We start from the raw sequence: 14,701 nt of genomic DNA on the forward strand, positions 1-14,701 counted from the left end.
TTGCTATTATTTGTATTATAACTATAGGTGCCCTAATGACCATGACAATATAGAGTTCTGTATCTAGGGATTAGTTTGGTTTTCTGTGAAATTTCTGGATTAACTCCAGCCAGCAAACTTCTGAGCGCTTCTCTGCTGTTTGTTAAACAGTAAACCTTAAAGCTGCTCTTAATGCTGTTATTGAAGAGTAAGCAAAGCATCATGTACTAAGATGCAAATCTGGAAATTTCTGAATAAGCCAACAGGTGGTCTCAGCCAGGCTGCCCCTGCGGCTGTAAAGCCAGTGAAAGTCCCCAGAACGTGCTGCTTTCCCAGCCACAGGCTCGGGATGTCACAGACATGAGAACCCCGTACCCATCCCCTGTGTAGGATTGGCATCTGCTCGTGCCCTCTGCGAGTAATGAATGTAGGGGTTAACTGGTGCAGTAAGCTGCACGTAGAAGTTTGTTACCTCTACCCTATCGATTTTCCAAGGGCTGCATGGCCAGTATTCAGCCAGAAGTTTTACATTTTCTTTATGCTGCTTATGCTCCTTCCAGGTTCTCTAAAATGTCTTCCAAAAATACTTGAAAATATTTTCAGAAGTTCCATGGCATTTTCACGTCCCATTATGTGTCTAGTTAACCTTCCCCTTTACTGCTGATTCCACAAGTGTTAATTTTCCCAGATGGGATGGCCTATCCTCTTCTCTTAGATTCAGCCAGTAAAACATTGTGACTTCGATGCTAAAGATGAGTGCAAGATGCGTATCCAAGTACTTTCCTTTTCTCAGTTAATCTAAAACAGTCCAGGATGGAATGCTAAGAATTTCCATGTTTCATTGCCTGCTACCTTTCTGAGGAAATGTTAAAACTAAAGGCACTGTAACATAAATATTATTTTTGAGGGGTTTGGATTAAATGATAGAAAAGTAAAATTACTGAATAAAACTCCATGTTTTAAGACACCTTAACTTACAGACATTTTTTTTCTTTTTTTCCAGCAAAGAGACCCTTCTTCAAGATTAAGATCTTGCAGTGTAACAGACGCAGTTGCTGAACAGTCTCAATTATCCTTGGTAAACCAAAGTTTAACTTCTGTTTCTTTTTGTTTGAACACTGTCTGATGCTGAAGAATAACTTTTCTTAGGTCAGTTTCAGTGAGATACAGATGAGTAACCAGTATGAGCATCTGACTATCCCAAATAGTAACAGATACCAAACTAATACCATTATGGTCAGCAACTAAAATGAGGACATTCATGAGAGGGGAAAACGTTTTGAGACCGAGACCATAGCCACACTAACTTCAGTTATTTAACATAGAAATTCAGTTTGCCAAACTCTAGACATATGGGCAGTGGAGAGAGAAAATCTGGGTTTTTCTCAGCTGGGATGGGAGGGGACGGTAGCACCATCTGTACTGGGAACCGTAGCAGCTACAGGACTCTCATATCAGGTATATTTTTGTGTCCTGTAAATTGATTTTACTTGGAATATTTAAATCTGTATAACATTGCAAAGGATAGGTGTTTTACCTAGATGCAGTTCAAAGGAGCCTTTTTGTGATAGTCCTCGTACGATAGAACTGAACAGAATTGCGTCTGTTGTAGTTTTTTAATCTGAGTAATTTGGGTAAGCAGCAGCTTCTGCAATTTTATGTAAGTAGATTCTTCAAACAGGAAAAGACACAAAGGTGGTGTTTAAACAAGTTTCTCTTTCACATCATAAGCATGCCCACCTTTGATCTAATTGATAGGAAATTCCACATCTTTTGTCCTACAACCCAAGCACGAAGATTGCATAGGTGGCAGGCTGCAGAGAGACTACTTAAAATAGGATTGTGCAACATATGCTTTTGATTAAAACTGTTCAGATTTCCAAAACAATTTAATATTTTTAAAAATTATACCTGCAGGATTTTTTCCCCAAGTTTTTTAATTAGAAACAGATTACATATGAATCTACAGATAGTGAATTTGTCTATCTTTTTTATTGAAATATTGAGTAAATAGAGTATATCGATAAGTTTGTTATAAAAGGTGACGTCTCTCCTTTGCTTGTTCTTTCTGTTGCTATTGGGCAGATATCTACAATAACCGTAGTGTTTTTCTCTGCTTATTTTCTTCACGTGTTCTGGAAGTTGTTTAGTTTATCTACATTTGGTGCTTACAGATGCATGTATTAGCTGCTGCTCAAAGAACTGCTTCTGAAGCATTATCTCTCTCTTTACTTCCTCTTCTGGGTGAACAGTGGTGTGCTTTCCAGTACAATCACACCTTAACTGCCTTCTCTCTGTGCTGCACAACGTTGAGTCCTAATGCAGTCTGTTCCGGAGGTGTTCTGCTTCATTGTTTAATATCACTCTATGGAGGCTGGGTTTCTTTAACTGGTGCAGTCAGATTGGGATTGGTGATAAGTCTTTCACTTTGTTATTGTAGAACACTCATTTTATTGGCAGATGTTTGAAACACCAGAAATTAAAGCATTGCTCTAAAACAAGGATGTTACTTGATCTTAACCATATTTAATCCTTTCTGGCCTAATGATAATGTCTTCTAGCAACTAAATACATACTTTCTTTCTAAATACAGTGCTGCTCTTGACTGTATTAATCCTTACTGAAAATTCATAGTATCCGTTCCATCTTTTTCATCTGAGTACTTTTGTGCACTCATTGATGACCAGAATGTATCCGTTTTGTTTTAAGTACCATGTTTATGGGCAGAACATACAAAATTTGTTGGGGGGGGCAGTGTTACATTTAGAATAAATGTTCTTATCATCGTTAGCAATACTGAACACACAGAAACAGATACAAGAACTTTTAAAATTAGTTCCCTTGGTGGGTTTGTATGAGATTCTGATTTGGTTATCAGTGATTGACTCTTTTTTTTTTTTTTTTTTTTTTTTTTTTGCTATTATCTGAAACATTATTCCTATCTAATTGCTCTCTTTTCATAAATTTAAGTGTCTGTGATTCCTTACTCCTGAAGATGTGACAGTAATCTGTGACCTTCATCACTAAGCATACTTATCTGTAACATTAATTATCATTTAACAGCAGAGTGGTCCATCTAGGAGAGCTCGTTCTTCAACTGTCACAGGTGGTGAGGAACCAACGGTAATAATACTCTTTATCAAGCACTGTCTCTAAATAAAATATGGGTAGATTTAGGTCTTGTACAATAAGGAACTTTTTTCACAAAGCAGCAGTGTGTTGAATGAAATACAGCCACTGGATGGTTATATTTTTTTACTGTTGTTTCAAATTTTATTAAAATTTATCAAAACATTGCAATTTCCCTCACATACTGGCATGTTTTAATGATGTGAATATGCCACTGAGTTTTAACAAAGCTATACACTAAGGAGATACCATGGACTTCTGAAAATGAAAGATAGGATACCTAATTCTTTTAAAACTGATATTGAAAGAATCAGGTATTAGAGATATCAAATTAGTGTACATATAGCTGTGTTTTTAGCTTGCATCCGTCTTCCCTTAGTCTCCATTAGACTAATTCATTTTAATTCTGTAAGTTGATCTTAATTTGAGAACTGTGGAGGTACATTAATATATAGCTCTTAATGGTCTTATTTAATGCCAGGATTCATTTTCAAGTAGTTGTTCAGCAGTCCAAGGCTCAATTTTTACTTTGATCATCCAATAAAATTCTGGAAGTGCTTTTCTGAAAGTGTAATACGAGGAAAGTTCTTCTAATTTATATTGGACTTTGCCAAAAACATCCCATTCTTTTTTAACCTCATTAAATGTCAGTCTGAAACAAGTTATTTCATTGCAATCATTTTACAGTAACTATCGTAAATAGATTTTATGAATATTTATTTTTTTTTAAATTCCTGACTGTGCGGGCGGTGAGCCCCTGGCGCAGGGTGCCCCGAGAAGCTGTGGCTGCCCCATCCCTGGAGGGGTTCAAGGCCGGGTTGGACGGGGCTGGGAGCACCCTGGGCTGGGGGGGTGAAGTGGATGGTCTTCAACGTCCCTTCCAACCTAAACTATTCTATGATATGCACTCCTAGATAATTTGTTTCAGGGAAAGCAATACAATTTAAACTTGGTATGTTTCCTATTTATATGTGGTAATGTCAGATCTTAATTTGGGTGTTGATGCGTCATTCTGTAATACTGTCTATATTTACTGTGGTTTGAATTTTAGAATCAGAGGAGTCTACTTGCATTTTGTTCCTGCAAGTAGCAATTTTTTATGTCCTTGTAAAACCTGCTTGACTTGTTAATTATAGTCAAAATGTGTGCTATGTCGAACTGTAATGTAAAGAAGGTCTTTTATTGGCAGAACCTCTGTCTTGATTATACTTTTTAGAGCAAAATATTACTATTTTTCTGCAAATAACTGAGTTCAGACTTCACTGACTCATAATTCATCCAACTATATCACAGATGTTTTACCTAATTATATTGCAGCTTACTAATGGGACACTACCCCCCGCTTTGTCTTCATTCAGCGTGCGTTTATACGCTGAAACCCAAATCTGTAGAGGACTTAGGACTTAAATAGAATTCATGCATTTAAATCCACAAACATTATCTTCAAAGGTTGCCGTTCCCTCTGTCCTTTAGGCACCTAAAGCTTGTAGACAATCTGCCAGTAGTAGGAGTTTCTGGGTGACTTCAGTTTTGCTTCCACAATCCCTACAAAACCCCTCATTGGACTGGGACCCACAGGTAGACCTTCTTCAGCCTCAGTCCCTAGAGAAGTGTGATTCGGCAGGCGTGCTGGGAGCCGGAGGCACGGGGGGGCTGCACAAAAATGCCCCACGCTGGCACGTGAAGAAAAAGTAATGATACCCCTTTTTATAACTGGCTTAGCTGAGCTCCTTAAGAGCAGCAGGCACCGAGTTCTGTGCCCCCCTACATCCGAGACGATTTAGATCCTCGTCCTCTTTCCTGTGCAGGACTGTCTTTCTCTGGAACTGGTTTTGCAGTGAGAACGAGAGACACGTAGCACTGGCGAGGCAGCTGTAACCCCGCTTGGCCCTGCGGCCTGATGACCAGGGCCCAGGAGCGGCATGTTGCTAATTGATTGCTCTAATTACTTTTGGTTTGTGTGAGAGTCGCTATTACTGCCGTGGCCCCCCCGGTCTGTTCTGGAGTGCGGCTGAAGCAGGGAGCAGCCTGTGTTGATTTGTGGTTTGTCTTAGCCAGCGTTGGGGCTGTCAAAGGGTGTAGTCATACAAACGCCGTTACCTGACGTTTTTCCCCCTGTGGGTCCAAGTCTAAGGATTTAGATAGCTCACGAGAAAGGGACACACGAAATATTATGTGTAAGCGTAAAAATGTTCCGTCTGCCCTAGATACAGCATGGCTGACCATGTATGTCGGCAGTGAAAGATTAGTAAGTTAGTTACTTGAGTGTGGGTAATGAAGCAGGTGTGGATGGCTGTAGGTAAAGTGCCTGTTTGAGTAAATATATCTGTGGTTATTAACCATTTTGCTTTTCAGGAATTTTAAATTATTTTTTTTCTTTTAAGTCCCTAAGGACCTTCCCATAAAGGCTACATGGGAAAACTAGTCTGAGCAGAACATGAGTTAATGCATCGTGTCCCAGCATCTCCATTCTCATGACTTTTTGTCCTTAACCATAATACTTCTTTCCCCCCCCCTTTACTGAAGACACCTGTTAAAAAGCATTCCGTTTTGGGGTAAAAGGCTCTTGATAAATCTCCCAAGTTTCTTCTCTATGTGGTAGAATATCGTTTATGCTGGTATCTAACATAGGGGAAGGAGAGTGAAGAGCAAGCTCTGTTTTGCAGATTGCATTATGGGTTGCATTAACCCACAATGAATAGTAAAGAGAAAGGCTACTGATAGCTGAATTTATTTTGGCAGAGTGCTTAAGAGAAAGGAAAGATCAGCTGGCATAACGAGAGCATCTTTCTTGTGTTGCTGTATCCTCAGTCGAAGTTGTTAAGGTGCTGGTAATTTGCAGTTGATAATAGCTCAGAGCCGTGCGTGAATGTGAATACTTTGCAGGACTGAGTTTTTGGTCATTCATATTTACCAAATCATTTGCCCATAGGGCTGATCTCCGCCTGCCTGCACTTGGGCTGCCTGTATATGAACCAGCCCTGAAACAGGCTGTATTTCAGCTGGCCATCTCAGATATGGGCAAAATACCCAAAAAAGCGTGCAGCAGGGGCACCTTTGCTTACTCTAAATGGTTGATACCCTCACTGTCGTACACGTAGGTCTGTGCCTACAGGGGTTTAACTCAGGCTCCCAAAGAACGGGTGAAAGAGAACCCCTAGTTCCTTGGCTTACTCGTTCTCTTGATGTGAGGCTGAGACATACCGCGCTCGTCAGAGCTCGTGCTAGTGATCAGCTCTTCCCGCCAAGTAGTTTATACCTTTAATAAAAATACTGGGATTGATGCTAAAATCATACTGTAGAGCTGAATTTGTGTTGACTTCCAAATTTGAAGTTGTCTCTCAGTAGTTAAAGTGACTGCTGTTATTAACAGCATGAGCAAAGAGCGCACGTGAAGTGACAACAAAAGATCTAATGTTCTACACAAACCTTTGGTCTGGCCGCTCTGTTTCTCCTTTATCGAGCCCAGCAGCGCGTCTTCTCCACCAGATGCCCCGACATTGCAAAAGGGGAAATGATACACCTTCGTGGCTCATACATGAGAAACGACAGAAGGTGGGCAGGACTGTAAATCGGAATTCTTTCCATTCGTGGGCTTCATTAGAGAGGAAAAATACTGTCCTACGGAGTTCGGCAGTTTGCTTCGCTCTGCTGTGAGTGACAGAAGCCCCCGTGTCTCTTTAGCTCTTAGAATTTACATCAGGTACTGGAGAGAAACGCCTGTCCTGAGTATTCTGCTTTCTCATTTGCGTCGCTGACAGCCAGGATGCCTCCTCTTAATCATTTATACAAGCGGGGGGAGTCTTAAGAGAAGAGGAGTCCCAGGCTAGAAAGTGACTAAGCTTAATAAACATACGGCTTTATGTAGAGCGTATGGTCTAAAAACTGTAACTCCCGGGGCATCCTCCCCTCCTAAAATACACATTGAGATTAGGCAGGGTCAATGTTACAGATTCTCTCGAGGCTGTTTTTCATTGTGCTACAATGTTGGGGGAATTTTTCCCCCTCTATATGTCCCAGGAAAAAAATGTCCGATTGGCTTAAGCGTTGAATAGTTCCCTCAGGAACTACATGACGACATCAGCAACACGCAGTAATAGAATTATTCTGTTGAATAGTGACAGAACTTGTTTAAGGGCAGTTAGTGCCTTTGGCACCTTTACTGGTATTGGTGTATTTTCGTTAGAACAGCATCTTTCTTGTGGAACTTCGAGTGAAATAATGTTTTCATACTAAATTTGGGCTCCAGTTTGGAGTGTGTCTTGTGTCTTCAGACCACCTAACCCTGAAAGCAACATTTGCAACCGTAACAAATGGTTAAACTTTAGGTTTTGTGCCCACAGTAGTTTCTTGCAACTGCCTCAAGGCACCCTGGGGTAAAGAAAAGAACAGACCTTCACTCGACTGCACGGTTACCTCAATTCTTATTTATCCAGACTAATAAAAGGAAAAAAATCCACCTTTTTAAGGAAAAAAAAATTAAACCACAATGTAAGCTCAGCTGACTTCTGAACACGATACCTCAATCTGTGCAAAAGGGAATCAAAAGATCTACTGTGAGAAAAAATTATTTGACTCAAAGGTACCTGAGGAAGAGCTTATCTTAAATGGTATCAGAGTCCATGTTGTTCTGTATGGTTTTTTTAAGAATGCTGTAAGTTAACAAGTTGAGATTTTTTTTAATCAATAGACGTGCGAAATATTTTTTTTTTTTTTAGCAATTATTAAATAACAATATAGTAACTTCTTGCTTGAACAGCCTTCAGTGGCCTATGTACATACTACACCAGGCTTACCTTCGGGCTGGGAAGAAAGGAAGGATGCAAAGGGCCGTACTTACTACGTCAATCATAACAATCGAACCACTACATGGACACGGCCCATTATGCAGGTATGAAGATCTGTTAGTGTTTAGATAGCAAACACTCAGCATGTATTGAGAATAATTGCAGTTGAAGCAGTTCTTCAGAATTCTGAAATTTAAAAAAAAAAAAAAAAAAAATCCCAAGCGTTGTCATGACAACTTGGGATAATCCTAAAAAATTTCCATGATTGGGAATTTTTTATTACTACTTTTAACTCTATTTAGGTAAAGAGTAAGTTGACTGCTGCAGTGAAGGGAGTTCACAGCGAGGTACATATGAACTAGTACGAGGAGGCAAAAGCATTCTTAGGCTTGAAGTCAAAAGTTCTTTTGATCTATTGCTAGTACCATACGTTATTTGTCCCTCCAATTGAATTGAATTAAATATTTGGTCCTTGAGAAAGTATATTTGGTATTTACTACCACTAATACATAACTATGTCATTTTTTAAGTGTCCTAACTCTGGATGAGCGGTGTTTCTTGTGCGAATTTGCTAACTTGGTTCTGCTCCTGGAACAGCTTGCGGAAGATGGCATGGTCGGGTCCACAGCAAACAGCAGCAACCATTTAAGTGAGCCCCAGATAAGACGGCCTCGTAGCCTCAGTTCGCCCACAGTAACTTTATCTGCTCCTCTAGAGGTGAGAAACGCTGTTACCCAGAAAGATCACTTCTGTCTGACTTCTCATTCTTTGTTGTCCTTATAACTTTTTATTTCCTTTTTAGTTATGCAACACAGCTGGTTTTCCCTATTATTGATTTTGCCCTAATGTACTGCTGTTTTCTTTAGCAGTTTTCCATCTGGATCTTTGTATTGTACAATTGTATTACTTTATGGTCATTGAATGATGTAGTTTATATATGATTGTTTGGTTTGGTCAGCGAAAACATGATCTGCATGCGTGTCTGAAACATATGTTGTGACTCCAAGTGCTACGAGTGTGCAGAAATGGGGTTTTTTAAGTTGAAACATTGATTTGGATGCCGGTAACTTTGAAAATAATACATGCAATTGAGTTTGGAAAAATCTTTGAATTAAGATACTGATTGTGATTTATGGTCCTCCTCTTTCAAAGGGTATTTAATTAAAGTATCTTTAGAAGTAGTTCAGGATACTGTTGAATGATGTTCACTGCAACATGTCTGAAGAATAATTTAAGTGGCTTCTTACACAATCAAAGACAATGTGTGTTTTACTTCTGAAAGTGTGATTAAAACTCTTGAATCAGTTAAACATGGCTGTGTTGAGGAGGGGAAGTTCTTAAAAACTTTGTCTTCAGACTTAAGGTATAGCACCTTATTTGTCCTTCTCTCTCACCATCTCTTTCCTATTCTGTCCCCTTAGCCCCTGCCAAAGTTTGCCAGCAATCAAGTGAGGATTGTAACTTTTAGTTCATTTTATGCACCATTCTTCTTTGTTCCTTATACTGGAAAGTACTCAAACTATTGAGCACGTTGTTAAGCAAAGGTAGGATTTATTGGACAGATCGTAGTGAGGTGATTACAGTTCATATTTAAAATAAATTATCTCTACTTATATGCAATTCAGCTAAACCCTTTAATAATGACCTACTTAAAACTACCCTTGCTATTGTTAATTTTGAAGACCAAATTTACTGAAACCTAAATAAATTAAATAAAAATATTCTGAATATCTTACATTAAAACGTTAAGGGTGTTCCTCTCCCTATCGACATTTTAAACAGCTGAGCTGGTGGAAGTCATTGACTAAGCATCTGAAACTTGAGTTTCTCAGGGCAAAAAGCCAACTTTTAAGGGCAATAACCCATTCCATAGCTACAGAACCAGTATTCTCTTTACTCAGAATACTCAGCTCATCAGTTTGGGGGTTAGGTTGTTCCATGCTCAGAAACCATGAGGGTGCTGAGGAGCACAAACCTCTGAATCAATATTTTTTTTATAAAAAGGTAAGGTGTAGACTTAGTAATAATAAAATCCTAAAAGGATACGCAACTATGAGAAAAAATCAGTTCAACTTTTTAGAAGTTACTTCTTTTGTTTAAATAGTTTATTTTATTGTAAAATGTTCAACTACTTTGTTTACAAGACGTAGGGTAATCTTGTATTTGACGCAGGATATTTTAAATGCTGCTTTTGGACACTGTAATCTAACTGCATTTTCCATCCACATGCAGCTCAAAACAAGCCACAAATAAGGCTAGAAGAATTTAGTAAATATCTGTGTTGAAACCTCATATTCTAATACAAATACTCAAAAAATAGTAATTAAACGTAAGCTAAGTCAGGTAATTGCCAAAATAAGCACTCATAGATTTACTGAATTTTAATACTTAGCAAAGAAGCAAGAAGAAAACAAACTTACATTTTTGGAAAATAACTGAAAACTACAAATGCAAACATGATTTAAACACAGTACTTAAGTATGGTTTTCTGATTGCGAGAGTCTGTTTTTGAGGACGAGTAAATCGGGATCAATTTTTTCAAGCTGTATAGGCATCTAAACATGCAGATTCCTGGTGAAATTTAAAAAAAAAACCCAAACACATCGTGTAACTTCTGTTTTTAACTAATAGACGCTGATCAGTGAAGCAATTTTTGTCCAAAATCTGTAATTGCAAACCGCCATTTATTTTAGGAACTTGTTTTAATTTGAAATTCATATTTAGCTATAGTCTGAAGTTATTGTTGAGAAACGCATTGAAAAGTGGAAAACTTTGGCTCACGCTTAGGATACTCTCTTCTTGTGAAGTGAGACATATTGCACCGTGAAGCAGGAAGCAATGCTTTTATTTTTTCCTTCATAAAATGAAATATTGACATTTAAAGGGCAGCTGCAGTAAAATATATAATCAAAAGTAAATACCGTGGCCGTCACTGCAGAGGGCAGTGATAAAACGCTGTCCTTCACAGCAAAAAGCTCAGTGTGTCACAAGGAGCAGACCGTAGCTAAGTCGGTTCTGGGAAATCAGTCCCAGCACTTAATTCTAGTATTAATTACAGCTGGAACTAAAAACTATTTGCTGCGATACCAAGTTTTACTCATTTTACATTATTGAGTGATATTTGACAACTCTTAATGTCTTTCATTTTCCTCAGGGTATGAAGGACTCCCCCGTGCGCAGAGCGGTGAAGGACACCCTTTCCAATCCACAGTCCCCGCAGCCCTCCCCTTACAACTCTCCCAAACCCCAACACAAAGTTGCACAGAGCTTCCTTCCTCCTGGCTGGGAGATGCGAATAGCACCCAACGGCAGGCCCTTCTTCATCGATCACAACACTAAAACAACTACGTGGGTAAGAGAAGTGCTAGATAATGAATTTTAAATCAGTTGCCATCTCTTACACGCTTAAGTCTTTCTTTTCCCGCCTGTATACCCCCCGTTTTATCATGGCGTCTTCCTCGTCTTTGAGAGGGGATGTGCCCGCCTATCTTTTCATAAAGCTGATGTGGGAACCTGGCTGAATCCTCCACGCAGCCGTGTACGGTAGCCGTCGAGTTGAGTAGCTAATGTCCTGAAAGGACCGTAGTGCTGCCATGGCTGCACTCCGAGAAAGGAAACTTATTTGTTTGTATCCTCTTACGTTTTGGTGCATTTATACATCATATACCATGTAGCAGTGTTTTGCATTTTGTGTTTGACCTTTTTATACTTGACAAATCGTTGCATACAAGTACTGTTTTTAAATTCCCCCAAATTGGGTTTTAGAGGCACACAGTGCAATGGAGATTTGGATTGTTGTTTAGTTTGAGACTGTCCATAACTGTATTGTATTTTGCTGTGATTGGCACTGCTTTTTTATTAATATAATGTATTATATTTTTATATTTCTGCTACAGGAGGATCCACGACTGAAATTTCCGGTGCATTTGAGATCAAAAGCCTCTTTGAACCCTAATGATTTGGGCCCTCTTCCTGTAAGTGATAATGTGTATGTATTTTAATATATTATGTGGTCTAATCTATTATTGCAGTCGTATATTGTATGTGGACACATACGCTGCTGTCATCGCTTTTCTGAAGATATAAAAGCTATAAGCGTTATTGTGATCTGTCTGCTCTTTGAAGCCAGCCCATAGTATTTCTGAAATGTTTACGAGTTTCTTTGTTTATCTGAAGCTCTGAGCTTTGAAGAAACTTATCTTCCTTATATCTCTGACTGTGTGCTTTTAGATAACTACCTGTTCCTGGAGCAGATTGTTCAAAGTGAGCTCTATTAGTGTACCAGCATATATTGGCATTTAGAAATCTCGATAAATTTTGGGTTCTCAATGAAACTTCCATATTTTGCAGAGAAAATTATAATTTTAATGTCATAAGTTTTGCCACACTTGTAACCGAAGTGTAATATTCATTTACAGCCATGTCAAATCCAGAGCTTTGCTTTGTTTTTAAGAAACTGTATCCTTAATGGCCGAGTTGAAAATATTTATTCCGATGCGTTCCCGGCCTACCGCCCAGCAGTAATGGAATTTGTCTTTAAGAAAACAGCTGTGGAAGGAGCTGTTCTTTTGCAGTTCCCCAGATACATTGAGCATGCCTTAATCTTCGAAGACACATTGCTTAGATAGGAGGCATTGCATGGGAGGAAATGAGGGACCAATTTGCAATTTATTCTGTTAATTACAAGAGGTGAAACCTGCAGTGAAATCGGGATAGCCTGACGTATCCCTGGAAATACATAATTAGTAACAGATTTAAACTCAGCTAAACAATCCATTTTTGAGTGACTACAGAATTTAACAAGAGTTTCTCAAAAAAGATTGAAATGAAATCGTTTCTCGTCTGTATTTTATAGAAGTCTGAAGCTCGTGTAGAGCATACAGGTGGAATGAGTGCTAGACTGGACAGCATTGCATCTGCCAACAGTGTGCCATTTCTTCTCCTTCCTATACTATGATTTGGAAGATGAGGAGAGGGAATGGATAAAAAGGGAGGAATTGAGGACTAGGTTAGACATTCTCGTCCCCCTGTGACGGCATCCTGGCGTACCTGTTTACAGTAAAGAACCCACGTGGGTTTCAGAAGTAGAAGCAGAAACTCTCGACCCTAACCAATGATGGACAGTCTAGTCTTTGTGAGCCTTTCCTCATAGGAGGAAATGCGTATAAACCCTGGTGCAAGAAGCTTCCGCTTCCAAACTTGAAAAAAAGATTTACTGTATTGGATACAGTTACCTGTATAAATAGGCAATTCTTTGAATCTTCCTAGATTTTTGGCCTTGACATAATGCCTCTGTGATCATTTTGCGTTTTCTACCTCACAAGTGTCTATCAGACGATTTAAGGAGGTGTGGATAGTGTATTGCTTCGTGCTGTGTCAGTGGTAGTGTTTTGCTTATTTTCTCTCTTTTTTTTTTTTTTTTTTTTTTTTTTCCCCAATTCCAGCCTGGTTGGGAGGAAAGAATACATTTGGATGGAAGAACGTTTTATATAGACCATAGTAAGTAAGCACTCGGGTACTACAGCAAATAGACAAAGGGAGGTAATAAATATTGAAGTGAAAGCTTTATAATTTTACTCTTCATTTAGGAAGCCAGGTGTTGATATGTGGAGACATTGATACCAGAGACTTAGTGCCCTCATACGGTACTGTATATTCACTGAAAGCTTGCTTTTAATTGGCTCATCAAGCTTTGTCCCTCTCTGACTTGTGAAGCATTAACATTTCTTCTTTGTGGTTTCTTTTGTTCTTGTTGATATTTTGGATTTGTTGTTGTTGTTGTTGATGATCCCATGGCTTATTTGCACTTAATAAATTAAAATATACACTAGAAATAGAAAATAAGATGAGAAAAGAACATATAGCCACAACTCCACATATAGGCAGTGGAGAAATTAGCGCTGATAAGCACTCGTTCCTCTCCTTTACGAAGGTCTTGTGGCAGTGCTGATTCTGATCTTATTTCCTATTTATAGCATGTTAAACTGCACCCAGCCCATTAATATTATTCAGTTCTGTTAGTGAAGTTCTAGTGTAAGTGATGTCTCATTGTAGACTTGTCTTATTACAGCATCTCAGAACTACCATGTGAGTTTTTGTTGTTGTTTGAAAATAAAGCAGCCCAGAAAGGTTGGGTTCTCTCCTCCTCTTTTTTTTTTTTTTTTTTTTTTTTTTTTAAAAAAAACTTCAGCTGGACTTTTTAATGAGGTATTTCTACAGATGGCATAATCTTCACAGAAACAGATAACTCACAAAACTGTTAGAAGAGGGTACATATGCTATGCAAAACTTAAAGAATTAAAATCTTAAACTATTATACATATTTTGACAGTATTACATTTTTCCTTCAGTATGAGTAACACTGACTCCGATGCTTATGTGTAGTTGTATATAGGACATTATTAAATCATCATTAAAAGTCTGTCTCTAAAGTAATACAAATTTTGAAATTATATAAATAGTTTTAAATAAAAATTAGGAATAATACATTAATCGAGCACAAGATTAACCTCTTCCAAACATCAGTACAGAATTATTCTTCTTCTATACATTGTTTCTCCCAACAGTTATCTGGAAACTTAAATATGGCAAATTATTCTAAACTACTGTCACTGAAGAGTCACAGAATAAAGCTGTCTTATTTAAATATCTGTATAATTGTTGAGCCTCTCAACCTCCTTTAAAAGGTTTTCATGTTTCAGCCTCCTAAATCTACTTAAGCACCTGTTAGTCTCTAAAAGTAAATGGAGTGTTAAAGTTGTACGTTAATTAGAATTCCCCAAAGAATTTATAAATGTTATAAAACT

At 38.4% G+C, this 14,701-nt stretch overlaps 1 protein-coding gene across 15 annotated transcripts in view; it reads left to right on the forward strand.

Moving 5' to 3' along the window:
* The window catches only part of NEDD4L (NEDD4 like E3 ubiquitin protein ligase), a 181,942-nt gene that overhangs the window by 131,745 nt on the left and 35,496 nt on the right, over positions 1–14,701 (forward strand). For 9 of the 15 annotated variants that reach the window (XR_014270225.1, XR_014270226.1, XR_014270227.1 and 6 more), the window contains exons 8-14: positions 983–1,057; positions 7,868–7,999; positions 8,493–8,612; positions 11,050–11,247; positions 11,792–11,869; positions 13,340–13,394; positions 13,484–13,540. Coding sequence is in view for 9 of the 15 variants with exons in the window: in XM_082497947.1 (XP_082354073.1) it covers positions 983–1,057; positions 7,868–7,999; positions 8,493–8,612; positions 11,050–11,247; positions 11,792–11,869; positions 13,340–13,394; positions 13,484–13,540 (715 nt within the window). In the remaining 6 variants the exon portion in view is untranslated. Of the gene's footprint in view, positions 1–982; positions 1,058–3,042; positions 3,103–7,867; positions 8,000–8,492; positions 8,613–11,049; positions 11,248–11,791; positions 11,870–13,339; positions 13,395–13,483; positions 13,541–14,701 lie in introns of all 15 variants that reach the window. The other 6 variants (XM_082497953.1, XM_082497955.1, XM_082497948.1 and 3 more) reach the window with 3 other exon arrangements.

Source organism: Vanellus vanellus (assembly GCF_965231255.1).
Source record: "Vanellus vanellus genome assembly, chromosome: Z".
NCBI lineage: Eukaryota > Metazoa > Chordata > Aves > Charadriiformes > Charadriidae > Vanellus > Vanellus vanellus.